This window comes from Ptychodera flava, chromosome 4, assembly GCF_041260155.1.
Source record: "Ptychodera flava strain L36383 chromosome 4, AS_Pfla_20210202, whole genome shotgun sequence".
NCBI lineage: Eukaryota > Metazoa > Hemichordata > Enteropneusta > Ptychoderidae > Ptychodera > Ptychodera flava.
In genome coordinates, this window is record NC_091931.1 from 35,718,411 (window position 1) to 35,741,975 (window position 23,565).

Sequence of the window (23,565 nt, forward strand, 5' to 3'; positions counted from 1 at the left end):
CAGAAGCGATTCAGTCAGAACACTGAACTGAAAGACAAGAAATTGAATTGAATGGACAGAACATTGAACTGAAACAAGTACAGATTTTTTGTACTTAAAAATTGTAGAGACTGAATGGACAGAACATTGAACTGAAACAAGTACAGATTTTTGGGGGTTTTTTTTTTGGTAGGCCTACTTGTTTTTTTTATGGAGATGAGAAACAAAAAAAATAAAAGGGTCACCCTTACATCATGTAAGTTGGTCTTCTGCATCACACTCCAAACAGTGGCGGCGCTCTCTCTTCCGTTTCACTGCTGCTCCCGCTTTCACGATTTCTACTTTATGTCAGTTATTGCGTTTTATATTGGAAAATACATGTGTTCACAAACATCTCCTAACAAACCCGCAATGTGTTCAAGTCCCCCTTCTGTCTCCCGCAAGGAAGGCAAAATGTTGCCGATATAGTGCTTCGTCCAAAAATATCAAATCGTAATAAGCTTACACGGGAGTCTAATGGGCAAAAACTATTAAACTATTAATAATAATAAACTATTATTATTTTTCCCATGAAAACAAGCTATATCTCTACATTTAGATTTTTGTGATAATTCATGTAAATCTACTTTTACGAGGCGCCAAATGTAAAAAAATTAATTTACACAAGCACCCTTATTTCAGAGATAGAACAGATAGGAAATGTATATAGAGAGGAATTATATATATATATATATATATATATATATATATATATATATATATATATATATATATATATATATATATATATATATATATATATATATATACGAATTACATACATAGAGTAGGTTAAATACCATTACTATGGAAGACCGTCACGACATGCGACATGCGAGTTTTTAAAACTGCGATCTGCGGTTAGGGTTAGGGTTAGGGTAGGGGTTAGGGTTAGGGTTAGGGGTTAGGTTTTCTCTCGTAAAAGTCTTTAATAGCCTACTTCGCTCTCAACCCTGGAGGTTAGGCCAAGGGACAGAAAAATTGTAACGGCATAACTTAGGGTTAGTTAGCGTTAGGGGTTAGGGTTAGGGTTAGGGTAGGGTTAGGGTTAGGGTTAGGTCGCAGATCACAGTTAAAGACGCAGGTCGTATGTCGCAGGTCGTGACCGGTCTTCCATACATGTCGGAGTCCTAACGTGGCCGCTATTTCTCCCAGGGTGTATCCATTGTAGAAGTATGCAGAAATAAGCTCGTCTCTACCTCTGTAATCCATCGTTAGGAGGAGAACGAAATGACATGTATGCAAACGCCATATTAGTTTTGCAACTCGCATGTCGCAGTTTAAGAACTCCCAGGTCGCAGTTTAAAAAAACTCGCATGTCGCATGTCGTGACCGGTCTTCCATAGATTACAGATGAAACGTGAAGATATCTGTCTGTCCAGATCTGTCTGTCTGTCTGTTTGTTTGTTTGTTTGTTTGTTTGTTTGGAATATAGTAATAAGTAAATCATAAGATGTAAAATTAGGCCTGCATTCACTAATACTGGGGAGGGGGCTTTGGGAATTCAGGGGGATTTGAAAATTCTAGAAGAGTAGTCGTGAGGGGTATTTGAAGATTTCGCTCCGGGTATAAGGGGTGGGTCTAAAAATATTGTGGTTATCTATCTTTTTTACATTTTAAGATCCTACAATTTGAAAAATGAGTAACATTTTCATGTCATCCAACAGTTCTTGTGTTGGTGATAATTACACGCATTCTGGAACATTTATCACATTTCATGACTTTAATTTCAGAAAGAAATCTGAAACAGTATGATGTCGTCGAAATTTCATAAGAAAAAAAACAACAAGTAGACCTTTTAACGAGACGAAGCTGCAACTGGTGATAATTCTTACAATATTTCAATGCAATGTATCACCCACAGTTTCTTGCTGTCTCCCCTACAGTCGTTTGGTGGGCTATTCAGCTCTGGGACTATTCGCCCCATAGACGAGTGTACAGAAGCGAGAAACATGTTTCACTCTGTACACTCGTCTATGGGGCGAATAGTCCCAGAGCTGAATAGCCCACCAAGTGTCTCGTGCTGTCTCCCCTACAGCATGCTGATATACACAATAATCCGTTTAATTTGTCAACAAAGGTTGTGTAATAATCTTTACAGTCCTGATACGGATTTTGCAGAACGAGGTTGTACGGCGGAAGGGTGCAAAGGCCTGTACATCGTAGGAGCGATGCTTGCGAAACCCGCGTCAGCCTGGACACGAACTTGTTTGCCCAACTGATCCATACCATTACATTTCACGAGACAGAAATGAGAATATCATCATGCAGCAACGCTCAAAACAAATACCCTTGGGATTCAGAAACGATATATTTCTCATCTTCATTGGAACGTAACATGAGCTGAATGAATTCATATCAAATATCAAGAAAATGCACCTCACTTTCAAATTTTCGTTGGAAAGCTCGTCTCAAGAAATCACACATTTAGACCTAAATGCGTATGGAGGTCAGCGATACAACAAGGAGAACATTCTCGACATCAGAACACATGCACAACCAACCCATACACCGTACATTCTGGTTCAAACACAGAAAGCCGTGTCCCTCTGCAGCAACGTTAAAGGGCATCATTATATAGGAGTAATATTACGCTACGGTATATCAGAACATGCAACAACAAAGACGATTTTTTCGCAAACAGTCACATCTGGAACGAAAAACTACAGATCGACAGGAAATAAAACACATTGGAGAGAGAGAATGTAAGCCTAAAGCAAAGAGAAATTTATAAAGTCACTTGAAAATAACATGCCAAGTAAGATGAACCGCGCCACCGATGACTTGAATGATTGTTATGGGAAAGGTTACTTTCAATGCTTGGTTTAAAAACTTACTTTTCATAAATATTTTGACCGTCTGAAATACAATGTTTGAACTCAATCTCACATTTTAATCATACTGAATGCCAACCTTTTAATTTGACTCGCATATAATTCCCAAATAATATGCTGCAAAATAGTTTAATATGTGCGCGAAGAGTGAAATACGACGAATCTAAGAAAAAGCAGATGTGCCCCCTCCCAAACAGTCCCTTGTCATGAACTGTCATCAATCACCATTGTGCCTTGGATACATTGTTGCCATGGGTCGTATGGGTCCCATACGACCTTTGAGCGCAGTTCCGACGACTATATCCCGTTAATGTAATAATACTCGTGGGTATTTAGGTTGAAGTGGCGGGCATATCGACAACAAGATCGATAAATCGAGCCGAAAATCGATCTCCTTAGCAGACTACCCAGCTAAGGAGCGCCTGTGGGTACCTAGCAGCGAGGAATGGAGGGACTTTAACCTTCCGTCGCGACGTAACAACGTACTGGTAATGTACACGGCGTGTATGCGATTGCAGCGGTGGCTTGATGAAGTGGTGGCAGAGCGCCCTCACAATCCATCGGTGCTTGTTATTTCTTTCATCTATCAAGATTAAACCCACTGTACCAACAAAGCCTAGAAGTAAGAGAGTAACGAATAAAAAGAAAGCTCTGAGAGAGTTTCTGGCATTGAATCAGTATTGTTTGTTTGTTTTTGACATACTAAGAATACCGACGTAAAGCTATGGGCGTCTTGGCGTCCCCTATCCTGGGACCCTTCGATATACATCACCTGAACACGGAACTTTAATAAATATGGCAACTCTCCTTTCCTGACAATGTATTATCTGAATCTATTTCTTCTATTAGAAGCTGTATTCATGTATAAATTTCAATGGGAAACCTTTCAAGATTGCACCATCACAGAGCCAGAACGGGAATGTGTATGTGCTAAACACAGACTATAATTGGACATCGCATAAAACAACTTGTTAAGGCATCTTTAAATGCAGGTTCAAATTTAATCAAACAATAAATTAACGTCTTTCATCATTTCAGGTAGAACGCACCTCGAGGACAGAAATTCGGGCCTTCAAATTTTATCAATTTTCTTCTGACCTACCACTTGTGGGGGCTCATTTTGAAGCTCTCGGCAAAAGAAAAGTTTTCATGGTCTTAGTTTTTCGAAATCGAAAATTTTATTTTCTCCCATAGAGTTTAACACAGGGATAGCGGCCATTTTGGATGTCAAATATCGAGAAATCGCAAGTTATTTGTCTCTCTAGTACCAAAATTTGCACGGTGACCCCTGATTTTTATTCTTGCTTTAGTAAGAGAATGGTTGAAAGTTTCACTGAGGAAAGTTTGAGCAAAAGTTTAAGTCTTTCACTTTAGAGGTGCATAAATTGATTTTCTGAATAAAATATACTGAGAAAGGAAGACAAAACAAATGAAATATTCGTATACAAGATTAATGACGGGAAAGAATAAATTGTATTATTAAAACCAAGACTGTTCACTATACTATGTAATAAATTTACGCAATAGATAGAGTAACAATGCAAACTTAGAGTAGATTCTGTGAGGGCGTACTCCAGCGCGGAATGTAATTGACTATTTCCACGTAAAGTTCTCGAGTTTATGTGAGCACATCGGATATGACAAGCGTAGAAGAGCCTATGCTTTATGTTACTCATAATGACTACCCATGAAACTTTTTGAAAATACAATGTCTATAAGAAGACAACATCCCATTATTACCAAAATGCAAAGGGTAAACAAGATGACTTCTAAAGTTGCTAGAGTTTTTTTTATCCAAATATGCCTAGTGCGTAAGGTAATTAATTATACACACACATGACAAAGTCTGCAGCATACTGCCATGGAACAATTAACAACACAATCAACTTTACATGTTAACAACCTGCCGATTAGATAGACGAGATACTCCGCTGCAGTTGACTGCATTTAATCAAGCATTTAATAATGTCTTCTGGTCATCCTGCAAAGGAGAGGAACAAATTTACAGGGTAATATTGATAAGTGATATTCAATTCTTTATCATAATCAGTCAAGCGAGTCTCTCAATATTCGCTCAGTAGTAACTACTTCGTGATCAGTTCTACATTATTCTAAAAACATCTTCCTGGGCGAGGTTCACTAATGTGTAAATGAACAGTGAAGAATGCATGGCTATTGATGGGAACGCATGGCTTCTTTGCTGTAAGCAAAGATGCATTTCACACCTTTTTGAAACGATGGTTACAAAAAAACACAATCGTTTCTCTCTGTCATATTGATGTTTGCAGAACAAGCTTTGTTGTGATTAGAGTCCCATCTATCATATTTATTTTTGAAAATGCTATTATGAATATATGGAACCGGATGTGCATGGATATTATTATGATAATAATAACACTCCTTCCCATATATTATGACAGAAGCCCGGATAGAACACAAACAAGATTGTTGTGTATTGCGTTTATATGATTTTTAAATTTATTATGATAAGCAATTACATTCCCATGCAGTTGAAGTACGCAAAAGGAATTGTAAGCTTGAATGAGCTTGATGATCGGCACACGATTCCAAAATTTGCATGAGAACAATTGTGACACGAGAACAATTGTGAAGATTGAATCATGTATTCAGTATAGCTGTGGTGTAGGCATTTATCACATCTCCATGCATCGTATGGTGGCAAAACTAGACAAAATTAATCAACGTAAAACTGTCAATTTGTCAAATTCGCGTGTTAAACCTAAATATATCTATGACCGAAGGCGTGTCGCTGAGCGTAGGAACATGATCGAGAGTAGCCTTGGCAATAATAGTCGGGTAGCGCCCGAAACGCCGGAGATCAGTAAGAAAACGCATGCCGGATCGACCGAAGGCGTGTCGGCTGATCGTTGGAACATGATCGAGAGTGGCCTCAGCAATAACAGTCAGGTGGCGCCCGAAACGTCGGAGATGAGTGAGAAAGCGCATGCCGGGTCCAGTTCGATGGTTTCAATGAATGACATGCGTGAAAACAAACCTGTGGGTTGTTGTCGCACTTGCTGCTGTGGACGATCTGAGAAGTTCAGAGAGTTTACTCAAGAAACAACGCTGCATGGCATTAAGTACACCACCGATACAAATATTTCCTCGTATCGAAGGTAAGAAATGTATTCATGAAGTTGGAGATTACATGGCTTTCATGACATATTGAAAGTCATATCCAGCTTACTTGAAATACATCTGCAGCAGATAATTCATTGAGCATTAAATGTTTACATTTTTTTGTGAATTTCACGCACTCAATATCTGGCTGTTTGTGTTAACGTGGTAAACAACAAAAACTACAAAATTTGTTGCACACATTGTTTTTTATTTAAATTGTTGGCAAATTTTGCACAAGTTTTCACACTTTTTCCAAATTTTCCTGATGTTATTAGACGTAAAATGTGCGTTTGAGATCAAATTCAATAAAAATCTAAGAGGGTGATCCGAAATACCGTTATTCGCTAGTATATCATTTGTTCGCTTCATTTCGAAAACGACCACTTGGAACCAGAATAGACTGACATATTTTTCTTGAGAAAAAAAACTTTCTAAAATGGGAATTTTTGACAAACCTGTTGACACTTTCAGGGAGCGGAGTATAATCTGAAATACGACCCGTCCATCTCATGCATTTATCTGCATCGCTAAAAATAAAACGACAAAAGGTCGACAAAAATACATTTCCATGCCACTGTGTCATTTTGATATTGCAAAAGGGAAATATCAAAAGGTAAATATACGTTACCGCTGTAATGGAGCTTTACGTGTTACGGCGCGTTTGCGTTCAAATGTTTTCAGCGACGGAATTTGGAACGTTGCATGCATGTTTTTCGCCAGAATAAACAACCCGTGAATCGATGCCATTCGTTTTGCGTTAAATTGTATGATCGATGATAAGTTAATGACAACTGTCAAATGTGACATAATCCGGCCCTGTTTTAATAGCTCTTAGTACACTCATAAAACTTTCCTTGTGTTCACATGTATAGAAGACGCCTTAAAGACATTTGAATTCAAAAATTTTCATTACGCTTTTCTGGTTTTATACGTATGTTTATTTAGCTGAAGCGTTTGTAATAAATCACAGACAAACAGAAAAACATTTTCTCTCTTTGTCTGTGAATAAATGAAATGATCACCCTCTTGTTTTTCTGGCTCCAGAGAGATCACATGCATGGGAATGACAGCCAGTTTGAATATCAAAGTTCTGTAAAAGCCAGCTAATCTGTTTCTCGGAAACAACATTTGAACTGTGATCCCTGATTTCTTAGTTAATTTTGCATTAAAATTCAAAATCCGAATTCAGAACACCCATGAACCCCTTGATCGACGTTTGACAGGCGCTGGCGATACAGGATAAAACAAACTTCCCAGTGGCATGTATAATAGTTAGTATCGGGATACTGACGACATCGGAATTCGCGAAGATCATGACACATTAGAGTGTTCAACATAAGGCGCTATGGTTAGTGCACTTACAAAAGCTGTGTTACCGTCAACCTTTCAAAGTCCATTCTCTGCGACACATTGCATATAGACGCCTTTGGTGTCCGGCTACGCTTACTTTATGTATTCACACTTCAGGAAAAAGGTTTACTGCAGCTTGGCGGATATTATGATTCCATTAATCTCATCTTGATAAATTCATGCTGACGTTATCAGTATAGAAAGTCCAGCATCCGTGTTATCCTTTCACGATCGCTCGAGATTTGTAACGATTGTGTTGTTGGAATTGTAAAATACAGTTTCTTATTTCAGTTATTGAAATGACTGTCTAAATACCAAGTATTTAACTTGTTAACGAAATCCATATGTGTAAAACATTAATTTTAGGACTAAAATTTGTTTTTAATAATGGTATCAAGGTTCATCGAAAACAATGCGTTGTGCTGGCCAGACTAGTAGCATATATTGAAGCACTTTTGGTTAAATGAATGAAGGCATAACAATTGCTTTTTAGAGCAAAAATAATGAAAATATTACGCTATGGTGTATTTAATATAGGCTAGGCTTCATCTACAGAGGACGCAGCAGGATAATCAGCTAAGGAACGTTGCGTTTATACGGATCATCTTTCGACGTAAAGGCTTGTAAAATCAGATTGATCACGGTTTGTCGAATTGATCTCAGATCTGTGTTGAAATCGCTCAACGTGCATATCTTATTCAAAAGATCCTGTACTTATTTGTCACCGAACAGTTAACACTGTTGACTGAGCATAGCACAGAGTAATATTATACACAGAGTGGCAACAGCTATTGTTTAAGGCGTGAAGCGGTTACGTAAGCAATCCATGTTTGCCTCGCCTCACGAAGCTCTTGGCTCTCTTTTTCGAAGAGTGCCGACCATGCACCCTTCGGTAATTTTCGGATTTTCACCAATTGTTAAGCGAAAGTATGTTCGACAAAGTTTGTGTTGTTGTTGTCGTGTGGTGCTGATCGGAATGGATGTGCTGGCAAAACGGGAGTGTTTTGAGCTTCAGGAAAGTGGATTTTAACGTTTTAAAGTTCCTCTCATATTTTTATGAATATATAATGAGTGTGTTTGAACCAAATTTGAAAGTCTTTCATCGATACTGTCTGGTTTTACTCAATGGTTTACGGTCAGTCACACCGTCTTTACACGTGCGCCAAGAAAGGACATGTTTATGAAACTGCTGGCGTGTTATGTTTTGATTGGCGTGAGGCAGTGTTTCTGGCCTGAGAGCTCACAAAGTAACTATGGTTGCTACGCGACTGGCAGTACGATGCCATCTCGTCGTATGTTTCGCATAATCTCGTATAATTATCAACCACAAACCAAGCCTCCAAAAAGTTTAACACCTTTGAAGCTCATTTTAATATGAAAAGCCAATAGTCTACCGAGACGACCATGGAACAAAAGGCATGCAAGTGTTGCCACTCTGTCTATGATATTACTCTGTGGGTGAGCATAGCAAAAAGTACAAAAAAGAATGTGGTATACCATTTATTTGTGTTCCAGATTGCTGTGGTTCATCCTGCTGTTGGCGATGGTAGCCAGTTTCACCACAACTCTCAGAGAAAGCGCCATGCGCTTCTGGTCAAATCCGGTGAACACTGTTGTCTCCTACAGAGAAATGGAGTCGATGCCTTTCCCGGCGGTGACTATTTGCAATTACAACGTGTACAGAAAAAGTGTCGTTAAGGAGAGCGTACTTGGACAGTATTTAGACGCCATGTATGGTAACCCATTCTCACCCGAGACAGACGAAAACACCACCCTGCCCGAACCTCCAGCCAATTACTTCGCAAACAAGACTCAAATCATGTACCAATCCGCACATCGAATTGAAGATATGCTGAAAGAGTGCAAGTTGTCATCGGATGTATACTGCAGCGCCGAGAACTTTACCAAGGTTATTACCAACTTTGGTGTCTGTTACACATTCAATGGAGAAGTTGGCAATGCTCTGAAAGTTCGCGCTCGAGGACAACAGAATGGGTTCTTTGTGTCGATCGATATCCAACAAAATGAGTACTACTACGGCCCAAATGTAGGGGCTGGTTTGAAGGTAATACAATTTTTGCCAATATAGGAAATATCTTGTACGTCATAGAAATATTTTGATGAATTTCACGTAAACTCTCGTACACCAAGTAGCTGCTGTATTTTTACAAGTCAATCAAAAATTTGCCAAGAAATGCTTTCAACCTTAAGCATAATCCGTATCTGTTTCGATTTATCGCCACAATTAAGCTTATCTTCTGGTCGAAATAACGTTTCGGAAATCGTTGTTTCCGATAAATCATCTTACTTCATTTTTTTCTCAAGTATTGTGTGACAACAGAAGTTCTTGTTCACAAATATTTTTTTGACAGGTTGGCAGATGAAAATTCCAACACCTTAGCAACAGTGTTATACAAATGAATAACAAATAAGACAGAAAAGTGCATTAAAATTGTTTTTGTTTTTTTATAGTGTATTTTCTGTGTGTGTTTGATAAGTTCACGTTTTTAAAAACTATTGATTTTTTTTCAAAATTACAGATTTTGGTACATCCGCAGAGAGACACACCATTAGTTGGTGAGCTGGGATTAGCTCTGAGCCCGGGAATTGATGCTACACTTGCGCTTAGGGCTATGAAGGTAACATGATATTAATTGAGCATGTAAAACACCTGTGTGACATTTGACCTCTTCGGGGCAAACATGTAAAATGCACAAGCAAACCAGCATAAATCATTTCCCTCTTTCATGTCACATCTATTGGGATAAATCTTAACGGATACGAAAGTTTACTCTGTGCACAGTGAATGACGGACCCTGGCTTTTTGTCGCGTCTATTTTTAATAACAGGGCGCAGTCAAAAGAGTACTTCCGAGGAATGCAATGCAACTATGGCAACTGCCGCGTATTTTCGGTACAGTTAAGGTAGAACGCGCTTCGGGAACAGAGATTCGGACACTCTAATCTTTTACAATTTTTTTCTGATCAATCACTCGTGGGGGCTCATTTTCAAGCTCTTGGGGCAAGAAAAATTTTGCACCGTCTAAGTTTTTCGAAAATCGAAAATTTAATTATTCCCCAGAGTTAACATAAGGATGGCGGCCATTTTTAACATCAAATATCGGTAAATATTCTCTAGAACCTAACTTTGCATAATACCCTGATTTTTATTTTTGATCAAGTAAGAGAATATTTGAAAGTTTCGCTTTGGAAAGTTTGAGCGAAAATTCAAGGCTTTCACTTTAGAGACGTGTACTGCCTGAAGTATTCTTATACGATAGTGTACACTGCTCTACTTAACCGTTTAATGGTTTTACTCGTTTTACAGTAATTCTGTAGCTTGCTCTTTCTGAAAATCGTCATATTTTTGATTCGCAGTGAAATCAACATTTTTAAAAGATGGAAAATGTCATTCTTCATACATATGTATATACCTTACCCGTATAGTCATAGTCATTTCCAGCGTTAATACGCCCTCATGTCTCATTTGTTCCATTGTCCTCCATTTGCAGAATAAGTTACTAAAATGTGACGAAGAACAACTTGACTATTTCGACGAATACTCCACCGCAAATTGCGAGATGGAGAAACGAACGAAGGCTGTGGTCAAGGATTGTCAATGCAAACAACCTCATATGCCAGGTAACCTTTATCAAATAAACATGCATGACAGCATAACAACACACAAGTCATTTCGGAAACTAACTCTCTCCCCCCTCCCTCCCTCTCTCTCTCTATCTCTCTCTCTCTTTCTCTCTCTCTGTCTCTCCTCTCTTCTCTCTCTCTCTCTCTCTCTCTCTCTCTCTCTCTCTCTCTCCAAACAATTTTACCAACCTTAACGACGAAGTATGTAAATATTGGTTTCACATCATCATTTTGTAAATAGCCTGACCATTGTGTCCTGATCAAATATTAGATTGAATCATTACCATAATAATCATTTTAATAATTATCATCTTCATCAACATCATCACTATCATCAACATCACTATCGTCTCCATCACTACCATCACCATCACTAACATGACTGAAGGGATCACAGCCTTAGTATATTTCATGCTGCCATGTCACTTTTGTGAAGTCCCTTTTCCAAATGGAAATTAATAGTTTGTTTGTCTGTCTGACTGCTTCAATCAAATCTTTTTCAACTGTGATTTGCCAGTAATGGCTTAGTAAAAACTACTTTGTTCTGACTTTGCACAGATTTGAAATCACCTGTTAGTTTTACGATCATAAGTGCATACTTCTTTCTTCCTTGGACTTGGCCCATCTGTCGTTCTTGAATGTTTTCCTTCATTATATTTGTGTCTATACATTTTGAAGACGTAAACACATGACATTAGCTACGATTTTTACAGTGTGATTGCGATATGCTTTTCCTTCAACACGATTGGAACTAATTTGGGATAATTTGATGGTGAAGTAATGTCGATTAATCGAGTAATCTGCAAATATAAACTCATCTGCTTTTCTTTTTACATTACACGCTTGTTTTTATTAGTAATTTGTCATATTGCAACATTCAGCTATGGAACCTAACACTTTTGAGAAATTTGAAAAATATGAAAATCCAATTATCCCCAATCAGTTCCAATCGTATTCTTGACGAAAATGTGCTCGAATCGTAATACATGAAACGTCAAAGCTAAAACGATGTTGTTATCTCATACACAGGCAATGCGACGGTGTGTTCCACCTATCAAGAATCAATCTGCGTTTACAAAGCTCTGAGTAAGTTACTCAATCAATATGCTTTCACTTTAAAATGATCTTTTAATTTGGATTTTCTAACCATCCACTATTGCTTGTAAAGAGAGACAGTGTACCATTGGCAGCCATAGCTCGGTTTCACAATAGTATCAATCAGATTAAATACTACATGAAATGACGATTCCGAATTTCCACTGCAGATAAAAATGAATACGGGTGTTCTGTTCCATGTGATGACGTCATTTACACTGGCACCTTGAGTTTTGCGGCATTTCCTGGTCCCCATGTTGTTAAGCGTTTGGAGGCAAAATATAATCAAACCGAAGTCCAGATGAGGTCAGTATAAAAAAATGGCGGGTCTTATGTCTGTAAATCTCGTACGCAAACTGTTATTGACTTTGGAGAATTTCGTTGTAGGGATAACAAAGTTTGTAACCATATTGCTGCTTGTGGTTGCCCTAGCGGTAAGACATAATTGTAGAAATGTCATCATGGTTTGTCAACGGTTCAAAGTGTCTGATATCCATACCGTGAAAGCATAATTGAAAATAATAATTGTTCACAAATACGCCTCGTGGGACTTTTTTCTTGTTCTGTTCTACCATTCAGTGTCATTAATAAAAGAAACAGACTCTCAGACAATTTATAAAGGTACGATATTATTAAAAATATCTCCTCGAAGCTCGCCGAGCGACATCTTTCTCTGTATCTTGTTCTTCTCCAGTCATCATTCCAATTTACCCCACTTCCCTTCGATGACATCGTTTACCCGGCATGCCCTGCTAGCTTTAATTTAAGCAGTGGATTATTCTAGCTATAGGTGTTTGTAAAGGCAATATAAATTCCAATTTACACCGTTGTTTTCAAAACCACACTGTCGATATACAAAGTTTGAATATAAAAGGGTCAGCATACTATATGAATTTATGTCAATGAGAGTGATCATTCATATTTTCATCTACATGCCTCTGCGTCCGCCTCAATTCAGGTAAACCCTAGCAATTACCATTGAAACGTATCCATGTATATTTCTAGTAAAAAATTGTTGGCACGTGAACGCACATCTCCCGAGAGTTCATTGCATGGCATGGCAAAGTCATAAAGTAGCGGGAAATGAAACAGGCATCTCTGCAAATAGGAAAACTTTCTTCTGCTTCATCGCACAAACGGCCGACATACGATCCAAGGAATTCTTGGGATTTACTACCTCTATACTATATATTTGAAAGGCTCGAATTAGTTGCCATAGTGTCAAATATCGAAAACACCAGAGTTAGGAATTTTGTAATTTGATAACTGAGCATGTGCAAAGTGTAAAACAACTACCAAAAGCGGGCAATCCTGTAAAGCAAACATTGGTTTTTCTCTGCGGAAGTCTCTGGGCAAGTATTAGATTGTTCAAAGCACAGACCCGCGAGAAAACCTTTCTCGAGGGTCTATGTTTAAAGAAAATGACTTGATTTTGACATAAATTAACCAGAAAACTTTACGTCAAATACAGAGAAAACATCATACTTTTGAGTGTGTATATGGAAGACTTAACTCTGTTGGTCACTGAACAGGAAGAAGCGTATCCCGTTGATAACTTTTTGGGTGAGTTTGACAATGGCAATGATTGTCATCTTATTATCAACCTGCTAATGAGATCGAGCGCTGACTTGTAGTTCATGGCACGTAATTCTCGCTATCTTCTACTATAAGGGACTGGTCAGTTTCTTCAGCCTGGGGGGGGGGCGGTGGATTCATGGGGGGGGGGTCACCCTGTTTTTGACTTTGGTGATAGGGGGGGTCACCATGTTTTTGAAATGCCCAATAGGGGGGTCAGTGTGTTTTTGAATTTTGACACAGGCTCATCATTGCCTAAAATGCTAGTGTCAGCCACAAAATTCATCATTCAGTTGTATTTTTCGGCGCGCCCTTCGGACGCGTAACTTTAATAATCAGTCATATTTTTCAGCACGCCCAACTTTAACATATCAAGCATACATACATCAGAGATATCTGTATGTTCAATATTTTTCAGCGTGCTCTTCAAGCTCATTACTTTAATATATCATACATCTTTCAGCATGCCCTTCAGGTGCATGACTTTAATATACAAGGCATATATATCAGAGATATCAGGATGTTTCATATTTTTTGGCGCGCCCTTCGGGCGCCATACTTTCAGAGATATCTTGATGTTTGCTAAGTGAAAGTGTACCATTATGAAATCTGCATTTCATATGAAAAGGATGACAAATTCCTGATACTTTTCTGTTCTCTCTGTGAGAATTCAGTATGAGAAAGCAACATGCACAAATATTTCACAATATATATTTGATACAATGACTTATTTTAGAGATAGAAAAATGACAAGATATCTTTCCTTCTCATTGATGCAATTATTTTCCTTTGTTTCACAGGTTTTCTGTAGAAAGATGCTTTTTTATGAACAAAATAACAGTTAAAAAGGCAGTTTTTGTCATTATTAGCTGTGCTTTTATGGTTTCAATGTTACACAAGAAAAGGTCCTCTCAGACACTGTACACATCAGATTTGGCTAAAAAAGCTCTCGATGGCTCCTCAGTAGATTTAATTGGATGGTTGGCAAGTCTTAACACCCATCAAAGTTTTTGATTCACTGCTTTTTCCTCTTTGATATTAATGATTGACATCCATTTCTGTACAACAGTTCAGGACATCTGGTTAAGCAGAGAAAGTGTGAAATACATTCACAGCTCATTCAAAATACAGCTCATGATTCAAAATGTACTGTATTCAAACTTTAAGATTGACACTTTGAAATTCCTATCTTACAACTGACATGTCAACAATTTCACTAAAATGACTATTTAAAATATAAATATATGTAAAATGTAAAATATAATATATATATATATATATATATATATAAATTTATGTCCATCTTTTGTTTTACCTTTGTCGCGCCCGGGGGGGTCACCCTGTTTTAGAAATTTGGAATAGGGGGGGTCACCCTGTTTTCAAAATTTGGGATAGGGGGGGTCAGCCACTTTTTGACGTCGGCAAAAAATAATCCACCGCCCCCCCCCCAGGCCGAAGAAACTGACCAGTCCCTAACTTTGACCCCTGAAGTCATAAAGAGATCCAAAAGATGCGAATAGATCAGTTGAATACGTTTAGTGCATTTATTTAGGAGACTTATTCACAAATGCCAATTTGTCGCCGAACTTCCTGTCAAGAGGATGTAAAGAATTAATTCTTGCATGCATCTTAGTTTTTTTCAAACAGGGGCGTGTATTACTGAAGTACTCCCCCCTTTCTCTACTACTGATTAAAATCGCTTCTTAAGATTCATTTATCGAGCTTTGGTGAATAAGTTCGGTCCAGTGACGTGTCCAACTTAATGCTCAGTATCGATAGTGATGTGAAATGCATAGCGTCCTTGAATAAGCTTGACATTTCTTTGAATCGCATAATTACAAGGGTCTCGTAGTAATCAATGAACTGGAACGGGCACATTAATGATGACCGCAAAACGGAATCAATTTTTACATATGATCAAATTAGATATAATGTGAATTTGATCCTTTATTACATGTTAATGTTCGGTTTGTAGCATGAATTTTACCGCCAAATCATCCCGAAGGTGTGAATACAATAATCCAAAGTGTTACACATTAGCAAAGGGAGTGATAGGTTTACAGTGACTTCATGGTTGCCCATCACCCATCGGATGCCAGAATACCAAGCCCGCCAACAATTCGACGAATGTTGACGTTCATTATTTCAGTGTGAACAACATCGTTTGTAACGTTTCCATTTGTTGGTTTCATTTCAGGTGACCTAGGGGGTCAGATGGGATTGTGTCTTGGTGCCAGTATACTGACAGTCCTAGAGTTCTGGGAGTTCTTTCTGGTGACGTGTTGTTCCCATTGGAAACGGTTATTTTCAGCTGCAAGGAGGCCAGAAACGAAATAGTACCAAACTGAAAAGACAGGTTGATGCCGTCAACCCTTGTCACGTGGCACAATTGTACACTTTCAGACGGTTGCGCAGCATGCTGCGGTAGAAGAATGATCTGCATCAATTAGCTGAAACAGAAATTTTGATTTCGTCGTCGACAATGTCTCTTGTTAAAGCAAATTTTGTTGCGGACTGTTTAATTTGCATGATTTATTATAAGATGATTCTAGCTGAATAGCATTCTTCAGTAGAATTAGGATAATTTCTTAGATCAGTCAATAAATGATATGTAGATATTCCAAGGTATATTATCGATGATGGTGACTTGTTGGTGATGATACTGCTGCTGCTTATCATCATCATCATCATCATCATCATCATCAACAACAACAACAACAACAACAAAATCATCACCATGACAATCGGATGTTACGACACGGGTTTTTCAATAGCTTAGGTTTTGTCAAGGGTTCGTATGTGTTGGCGTTTACCAATTTTAATTGATGTTTGGAATTCTTATTATCCTTCACTGAAACAATGCTGCGTCTTATGTGTGATTTGAGTCAGGAATTCATCACTCCAGCCTCAGAGAGAACGTAGCCTCATGGCTAAAACCGACCCACATGATAGTATCCAGACGTATTACACTAGGTCTAACATTTACTGCTTCATAGACGACTAGTATGACCACCACATCCACTGCCATTCCTACTACCTATAATCATTACATTGACTGTTGTATAATTGTTTTTTTTATATTAGCCGATTAGCAGATTCTTTGTATCGACTTAAATAGTAATTTGCTCAATACTACAAACAAATTAGAATATATAGGGTATAATAGAATACGCAATTTACCCTGTGTACGATTTTATATTGTTTGACTTTTTAATTTTGTAAGTGTAGTTTCGATACTCATGTATATCGTTTGAGGAAAAATTACTTTTTTACGAGCGCCAGAAATCAAGTATCTCATTATAATCTTTGTAAATTGCTTAAGATAACTGATTTATTACTTGTTTAATAACTGATAGATATGTAATATGTAGTCTGTTAAATTGTCATTGTTCAAATTAAATGTAAGACTATTATCAAAAATCTTCAAGCACTGCAACCATTTAATACAGTTTGTTAAATTTCTGTGTACAATTATTAAACATTCAGTGATTATTTAGACCATAAGGTCCAATTTTTCATATGATGTTCGTACAAGATCTTCCTAGATGTCTCGACGCGCATCAAGGCTATTTATAAACTTTGCTCGTAATACTTGAAAAAAATAACATGTTAGTGGTTTTGTGCATTAAGTATAATAGATAGTTGCAGGAATACTCCATTTTTTTGTTTATTTGGTTTTTTGTTTTTGTTTTGTTTTGTTTTGAGTAGAGAGATGCGATCAAAAATTAAAGTATTTGCTTGATACATAGATGAATAGTCTTTTCCGCTCTAAAGGCTGCTGGCAGGCTTTCAGAGGCTCGTACAAACAGTTGCAGACATTGTGCCCAGTTCATTCTGCATGAATTAAACGTCTTTAATTATTCATAATTTGCTGACAATAAATCCCCTGGCGGCAACCGTGAGATTTGATGGAATTACTTCACGACCGGCGGAACACCATGGATAATGCAATAAGAGAACTGAACCAAGTGAGTCCCCTCAACAACTCCCAGGAAATGCTGACAGCGGGTAAGACACAGGCAGCGGAGAGACTGACCTGTCGACGGCTGTGCTGCTGCGGAGACGAACAATTCCGCGAATTCAGCCAGGAGACAACCTTACACGGAATCCGTTACACAACCAACACAAGTTTCAATCTGTACAGAAGGTGAGTCATAACATCATGCGGTGGGATTCCACTTGGATTCACTTTGATTCATACGAACAAGTTTTCTAATAGAAAAGGCGTGTTTCTTGGAATATGTACCTCTAAAAATCCCTGCTAGATTGGTTTCTCCAGTACCGGACACACGAATCCTCAGTTGAACCTAATCGAGGAAACTTTAGTCGGAATACAATGTGATGTCATGACGGGATTATTATCCATGCATGTTCCTTAATGCACGCCATGTTGTTTGATATATACACCTACATATTAATAGCACGGAACGGACGGTTTGTTGTGGATGACTGCAAGGCCACCACAAATATGTTAAGCATTGCAAGTAGACAACCTAAATCTTGTCGCAAAAACGAGTTCATGTTTGTGGCTACAGGTCTGTACCTGCCTTAAAGTATAGTAAGATGATAGAACGAATCGCATCATTTCTACATCTTGCCTATCATGCGCTGCGAAGACTGACACATTATCTCGATCGTCATCAAGCCAGTATGATGCCGCTTAAATGTTAAGGCATAAAGACCTTTTATTGGCGACAGTCAATTTTCAAATTTTCTCATAATGGCCGACTGCAAGATCATCAAACGTTAAGCAAATTGATTTTGAAAAGATCGAAAAAGAAATACTTGTTACATAAGGTTATTTGTTATAGTGTTTCACACAGATTAATGCATCCGTCAATTAAAACGTACCATTGACAATGAAGAAACGTCGATCTGTGGAAAATGGCACCAGGTGATTTTTTCTGCTACATGACCGAATATAAACCCACTGTGAAATCGATGATTTCATTTCAATGTATTATCTCAATAATGCATGCAACCTACACAGAATGTTTATTTTGTCAGAAGGTATGACGGGACGTGACTGATAAATCATGAAAATATTCCACCTGTGATGAACGATGCGGATGGTTTATCGCTTGCCGCTAGTTACGAACTTGAGGTCGACCGTGATTGCCTTTTCTGTCGAGGAAAACATTGACATTGTCTTGAATTGTTCATCACTTTTCTTGCCTTTAATGTGTGCTTATTTTGCTTGACAATATTGACAAAAAATCACATCTTTAATGATGTATCTCAGATCCAGCTTAAATGTTGTCGATGCTCTACTTCGGCTGAGCTATACGCAACAGAGATTCTTCATAATTTTATCAAATATCGATGTTGAGAACTCTAGAGATCATTGTGCTTCAATCCCATCTCTCCTCCCTTACAAAAGAAAATTTATCGCTGAAGATAACCTCAATCGACTGCCAATCCTTCTCTTCATCCACTTCTTTTCACTTTTCCGTAGTGCATATTTTTATCAACACTTGATCTAAATTACATGGTCGGCGCCTAAAGCCGACGACTTCTCTAACGCATCGTTCTCCCGTTCACAGCGCAAGCCGATAATATGATTATATGCGTAATTTTGCGATCCGTGGCTTACATGTAAAGACACGTTTTTCTTAAATTACTGGTCAGGTATAAATACATTATGGGCACTTCTTACCTTAGTGTCGCTGGTGAAATGGAAATGAAAATAGGAGAAACTATTATTTTGCTGAAGCTGTTAGATTAACATGTAAAATTTTATTTTCGCATAATTTTTACGGGAATGTTATTCGCTATCTCTCAATATATGGGAAGACTGCTTTTTCTTCTGCCCTTGTGATCCGCGAATACACGTAATGGGTTTTTTTCGACCCTGGAATTTATTGTAGAAGGATTCAAAGCAAGGACTTCGAATAAAACACGCTCTGCTAATGTCCGCTTTGGGATAATCACGAATCTGAATTAGAGATATTTATTTTTTATGGCTTCAGGTTGCTATGGATCGCACTTATGTTGTTCACTATCATCTTGTTGATCTTTGCCGTCAAAGACAGCGCCATCCGTTACTCGACCGATCCCGTTACCACGGTAACAACCTTTCAACATCACACGGAAGTCACCTTCCCGGCGATTACACTGTGTAACTACAACCAATACAGGAAAAGCGTCATCGGCGGGACCTGGTTCGAGGACTTTCTCAAAGAGCTGTTCACCGCGCCAGCGCCGCAGAGAAGACAAATCAATGGCCTGAACGACTACGAAGACAGGCTCAGAAATATGAACCGGACTGAGTTTGAAATAAAGGCTGCCCATAGAATAGAAGACATGTTACTTGAATGTGTTTGGTCCTCCACTAGTAACTGTGACGAAAATAACTTCACCCTGGTTTTGACAGATTTCGGAGTGTGCTACACGTTCAATGGCGACCCGAACAACATTCTGCTTGTACGAAATCGAGGGAGCTTATACGGATTGCAAGTTTTGTTAAATATCCAACAAATTGAGTACACTGTTGGACGAAGTATGGGTGCTGGAATGAAAGTAGGGTTAAAACATTTTTTTGAAAAAATATAAAGCTGTGCTATGCAACACCATGGTAGACATTGTGAAATCGAATAAACATAGCTCGATGAATAGTTCTTCTTGAACGATAAATAAAAGAATGCTCATAGCCTTTTCATAATATCACTTTCAGTGTATTATTTATCACATTATCATCATTGTTATTATAAATGATACTATGTGATATATTGAATTTTTATCCCGAATCTTCACTGGGTATACTATAGCTTAAATTTTGCTCTTTCATAGCATTTTGAAGAATTGTTTAATTTATTTGATAATTGCCTCCTTCGAGTAACCCAATAACTTTGACTGTAGTCTTTGTGTCAAAATACTATACAAGACCAATCGACTGTTTCCTATCACGCATCTTAAAATTCTTCATATCGATGCTTTAGTCTAGCAATAACGTAATTTACTTATTCTGTATTTCATCAAGTTACTGGTGCATTCACAGACCGATGTACCTCTTGTGGGTGAATTTGGAATGAGTTTACATCCGGGTATGGACATAACTGTCGCGCTCAAAATGGGCAAGGTAATAACTGTATTCTTTTTCTCTTGCTCCTTTATCTCTGTTGATGACTTCGATAGGTGTCGTTGTCATAATATTGTGAGTGATAAAGTATGCATGAACCCTGAGTTTTTACAAATGTTCAACCATTGGCAACACTTTATCGGTTGGAAAAGCACTTACAGCCGAACGACAGTCATAAAATATATCGTAAAATACTAAATTTAGAGAATCTAACTCAAAAAATTACGTTTTCTGAATGTAGGTCACGCCTTACCTAAGCTTGTACACGGAGCATATAGCAAGGAATATTATAATAAATATTATGACGGGGAGTATCAAATGAACCGTGTCTGTTCATTTGCATGTCATTTTAATGACAAAGGAGAATGGAGTAAAGAGGTATTTGAACTAAAACAGGCATTTAATGTAAAGGATTCTGCAACATTCAGTTACGAACCTAGTCATGGAAATTAACGGAGAGTTACTTGACATGGAAATCTGTCGGTTTGTCTACGGTTTTTAAAGGGCGTATTTCCATGTCATTTATTCCTCGAGCAGAACGAGCTCTTAAAATGCAGCAAAGAAGAGTTGAAGTATTTTGAGGAATACTCGTCTCCAAATTGCCAGTTAGAACGTTATACAGACGCTGTTCTGAGCTCATGCAATTGTACAGAGCCATACATGCCAGGTGAGTTGCTCCCCTGTTAACTCAATGAAGTACAGATCATTCAAGTTGAAGAAAGTGTACGATGAGGATCGTCAGCGCCGGAAACGTGCACTGAGAAGTACCTGCAAATGCATTCACTTGCCGTTGATGACTACAAAGTAACATGATGAGATCCAATACTCGGAAACGGTACTGTAGTAGTTTAAAAAGTGCACTAGTACAATCACTCTTCTCCATCTCGACTGTTTTGTAGGTCACGGAAGGACATGTGACTACATAGACTCGATTACTTGTGCGACAAGAGCCAAAGGTAAGACGTTGGTCAATGTTTATAATTGTCATGAAACAGTTCAAAGAATATAAAGATATAAACGAATAACAGTTGTTTACAGATCATTTGCATCAAGACAAACAATGTCATGTGACCAACTGCAGGTTGGGTTCACTTGCTATCCTTTACACAGAAAGTATTAAACAATTGTTACACGTTTGCCAAAAAGGCGTAGAGACACTTAAAAACAGTGTTGTACGAAGCGTTTTGACATCAGCCAAATGAACGAGCTCGATATGTGGCGATTTAAACCTATTTTCAGAAGGTACATGTTAATGTTTCCAAGTTTAATTGAAATAAATCACGAAGTGTCATAACCATAGTTAACTGAATGTGTCCAATTAATGTGCATGTCAGAAGAAGCCGAGGAACTCACAGGGTAATAAATGGTCATGTGCTCATGAAATTTCTTTGTCATTTTTTCAGAACAAGAAGAATTTTCGTGTAAAATGCCATGTGAAACAGTATCACATGCTTCAACACTTAGTTTTGGTTCTTTTCCGGGAGTTCAAGTCTCTGAGCAGCTGAAAATTCGTTTCAACATGACAGAAAAAAGTATAGAGTAAGGATTAATGTTTTGGATTTTTTTGTGTTTTTACCATTTCAAAAATGACAAAATAACACAGATTACGTGTACTGACCTATTTGGTTTTTTTCCGCTTTTTTAACATTCAGGCAGAATTTTGTGTCGTTAAACATTTATGTTGAAGACTTGATGGTGTTGGTCACGTCGGAAGTTATGGCTTACACATACGACGATTTCGTTGGTAAGACACGGCACTTTGATCGCCCGCCCATTTTTTATTACCAATTTAATACAATTAGTTTCAGTAACTTCGTTGTTTTTGTTGTTTTAGAACTGAGTAAACATGTGAAGAACAGCGTGCCCAGACCTTAATTAGTCGAATTCAGTTTCCTGTATTGATATAACCAATTCATAGGACTTGTGTTCTCTCGAATAGCCACGTAAAATGTGAACCGCCATACTGTCGTCTACTGCGACCTTCAAGTTCAATGAGCGAGCATGGAATACGAATATTTTCGTAGAGTATTCTAAGATTTGAATTATTGCAGTAGTGCAACCAAAAACAGCATACACGACGACGACAAAAAGCAGTATAAATTGAAGTTTATTGCTTACAAATCCTCGACACAAGTCTATGAAGATACTGACTGATATAGAGGTACAAGTCTCGTTAGAAATTTGAAAAAAAATCAAAATTGCTTTTTTCATTCTTTCTGGGGTTTTTTAGGTGACCTAGGGGGTCAGATCGGCCTCTTTCTTGGAGCAAGCCTTCTGACCGTATTCGAGTTCGCGGAATTCTTTGTAACATGTGTCGTCCGTCGTTGTCGACGTCTACGTGCCAAGTTCAGAGCAATCAACAAGAAAAACAAAGCGCTCGAGTCTGCTTCAAGCCAGAAGAACAAACCCGAATGTGCTGGTTATAAATCTTGATGTCATTTTGGCGGAGAAGTATTTGAACTCCCTAGATACCCTGTGAGAGGCTATTTTAATACCGAAAAATGTTTTTCTCTCTGATTTGAGTGAACGAAAGCCACAAGAGCGACAAAGAGACTGTAAGTCAAGGAATACTCCTGGATTCAAATAACTGTCCATATTGAATATTAGATAAACTAGGCTGCCTCATGAATCATTTACATTTTTGACATTTTCAACGTGCGTGAATCTGTTGCTTTTATGCAAGCATGTTTCAATATTCAATCGGCATTCTTACAGTCTAAGTGATGTAGTGTAAAGCAAGTAGCAAAGATGATGTTTGCCAAGGGCCTTTATAAGTACCCGTTGAAGTTTGGTAAAAAATCTCAAACTGACGATCTTAAATAGCAAAATT

The 23,565-nt window shown here is 38.0% G+C and overlaps 2 protein-coding genes across 2 annotated transcripts; both read left to right on the forward strand.

Moving 5' to 3' along the window:
* Positions 1–5,511: 5,511 nt before the first annotated feature.
* On the forward strand, positions 5,512–17,072 carry LOC139131604 (acid-sensing ion channel 4-A-like). The gene is made up of 8 exons (XM_070697724.1): positions 5,512–5,989; positions 8,859–9,408; positions 9,884–9,982; positions 10,855–10,984; positions 12,017–12,073; positions 12,253–12,388; positions 13,554–13,645; positions 15,855–17,072. The coding sequence occupies exons 1-8, from the start codon at positions 5,517–5,519 to the stop codon at positions 15,992–15,994; spliced, it is 1,677 nt and encodes a 558-aa protein (XP_070553825.1). The 5' UTR covers positions 5,512–5,516; the 3' UTR covers positions 15,995–17,072.
* A 344-nt stretch (positions 17,073–17,416) lies between these two features.
* On the forward strand, positions 17,417–23,565 carry LOC139130501 (acid-sensing ion channel 4-B-like). The gene is made up of 8 exons (XM_070696280.1): positions 17,417–17,804; positions 19,627–20,176; positions 20,637–20,735; positions 21,273–21,402; positions 21,635–21,691; positions 22,139–22,274; positions 22,388–22,479; positions 22,966–23,565. Exons 1-8 carry the CDS (start codon positions 17,566–17,568, stop codon positions 23,166–23,168), a joined length of 1,506 nt encoding a protein of 501 aa, XP_070552381.1. The 5' UTR covers positions 17,417–17,565; the 3' UTR covers positions 23,169–23,565.

What these genes read in the sequence shown, in the direction of transcription:
- LOC139131604 (XM_070697724.1), top strand. Translation starts at nt 5,517, where the DNA reads ATGCATCGTATGGTGGCAAAACTAGACAAAATTAATCAACGTAAAACT. An exon ending in CTGCGTTTACAAAGCTCTGA is followed by an intron (nt 12,074 to 12,252) that starts GTAAGTTACTCA and finishes TTTCCACTGCAG; the next exon opens with ATAAAAATGAATACGGGTGT. An exon ending in TCCCGTTGATAACTTTTTGG is followed by an intron (nt 13,646 to 15,854) that starts GTGAGTTTGACA and finishes GTTTCATTTCAG; the next exon opens with GTGACCTAGGGGGTCAGATG.
- LOC139130501 (XM_070696280.1), top strand. Translation starts at nt 17,566, where the DNA reads ATGGAATTACTTCACGACCGGCGGAACACCATGGATAATGCAATAAGA. An exon ending in AGTTTCAATCTGTACAGAAG is followed by an intron (nt 17,805 to 19,626) that starts GTGAGTCATAAC and finishes TTATGGCTTCAG; the next exon opens with GTTGCTATGGATCGCACTTA. An exon ending in ATGACAGAAAAAAGTATAGA is followed by an intron (nt 22,275 to 22,387) that starts GTAAGGATTAAT and finishes TTTAACATTCAG; the next exon opens with GCAGAATTTTGTGTCGTTAA.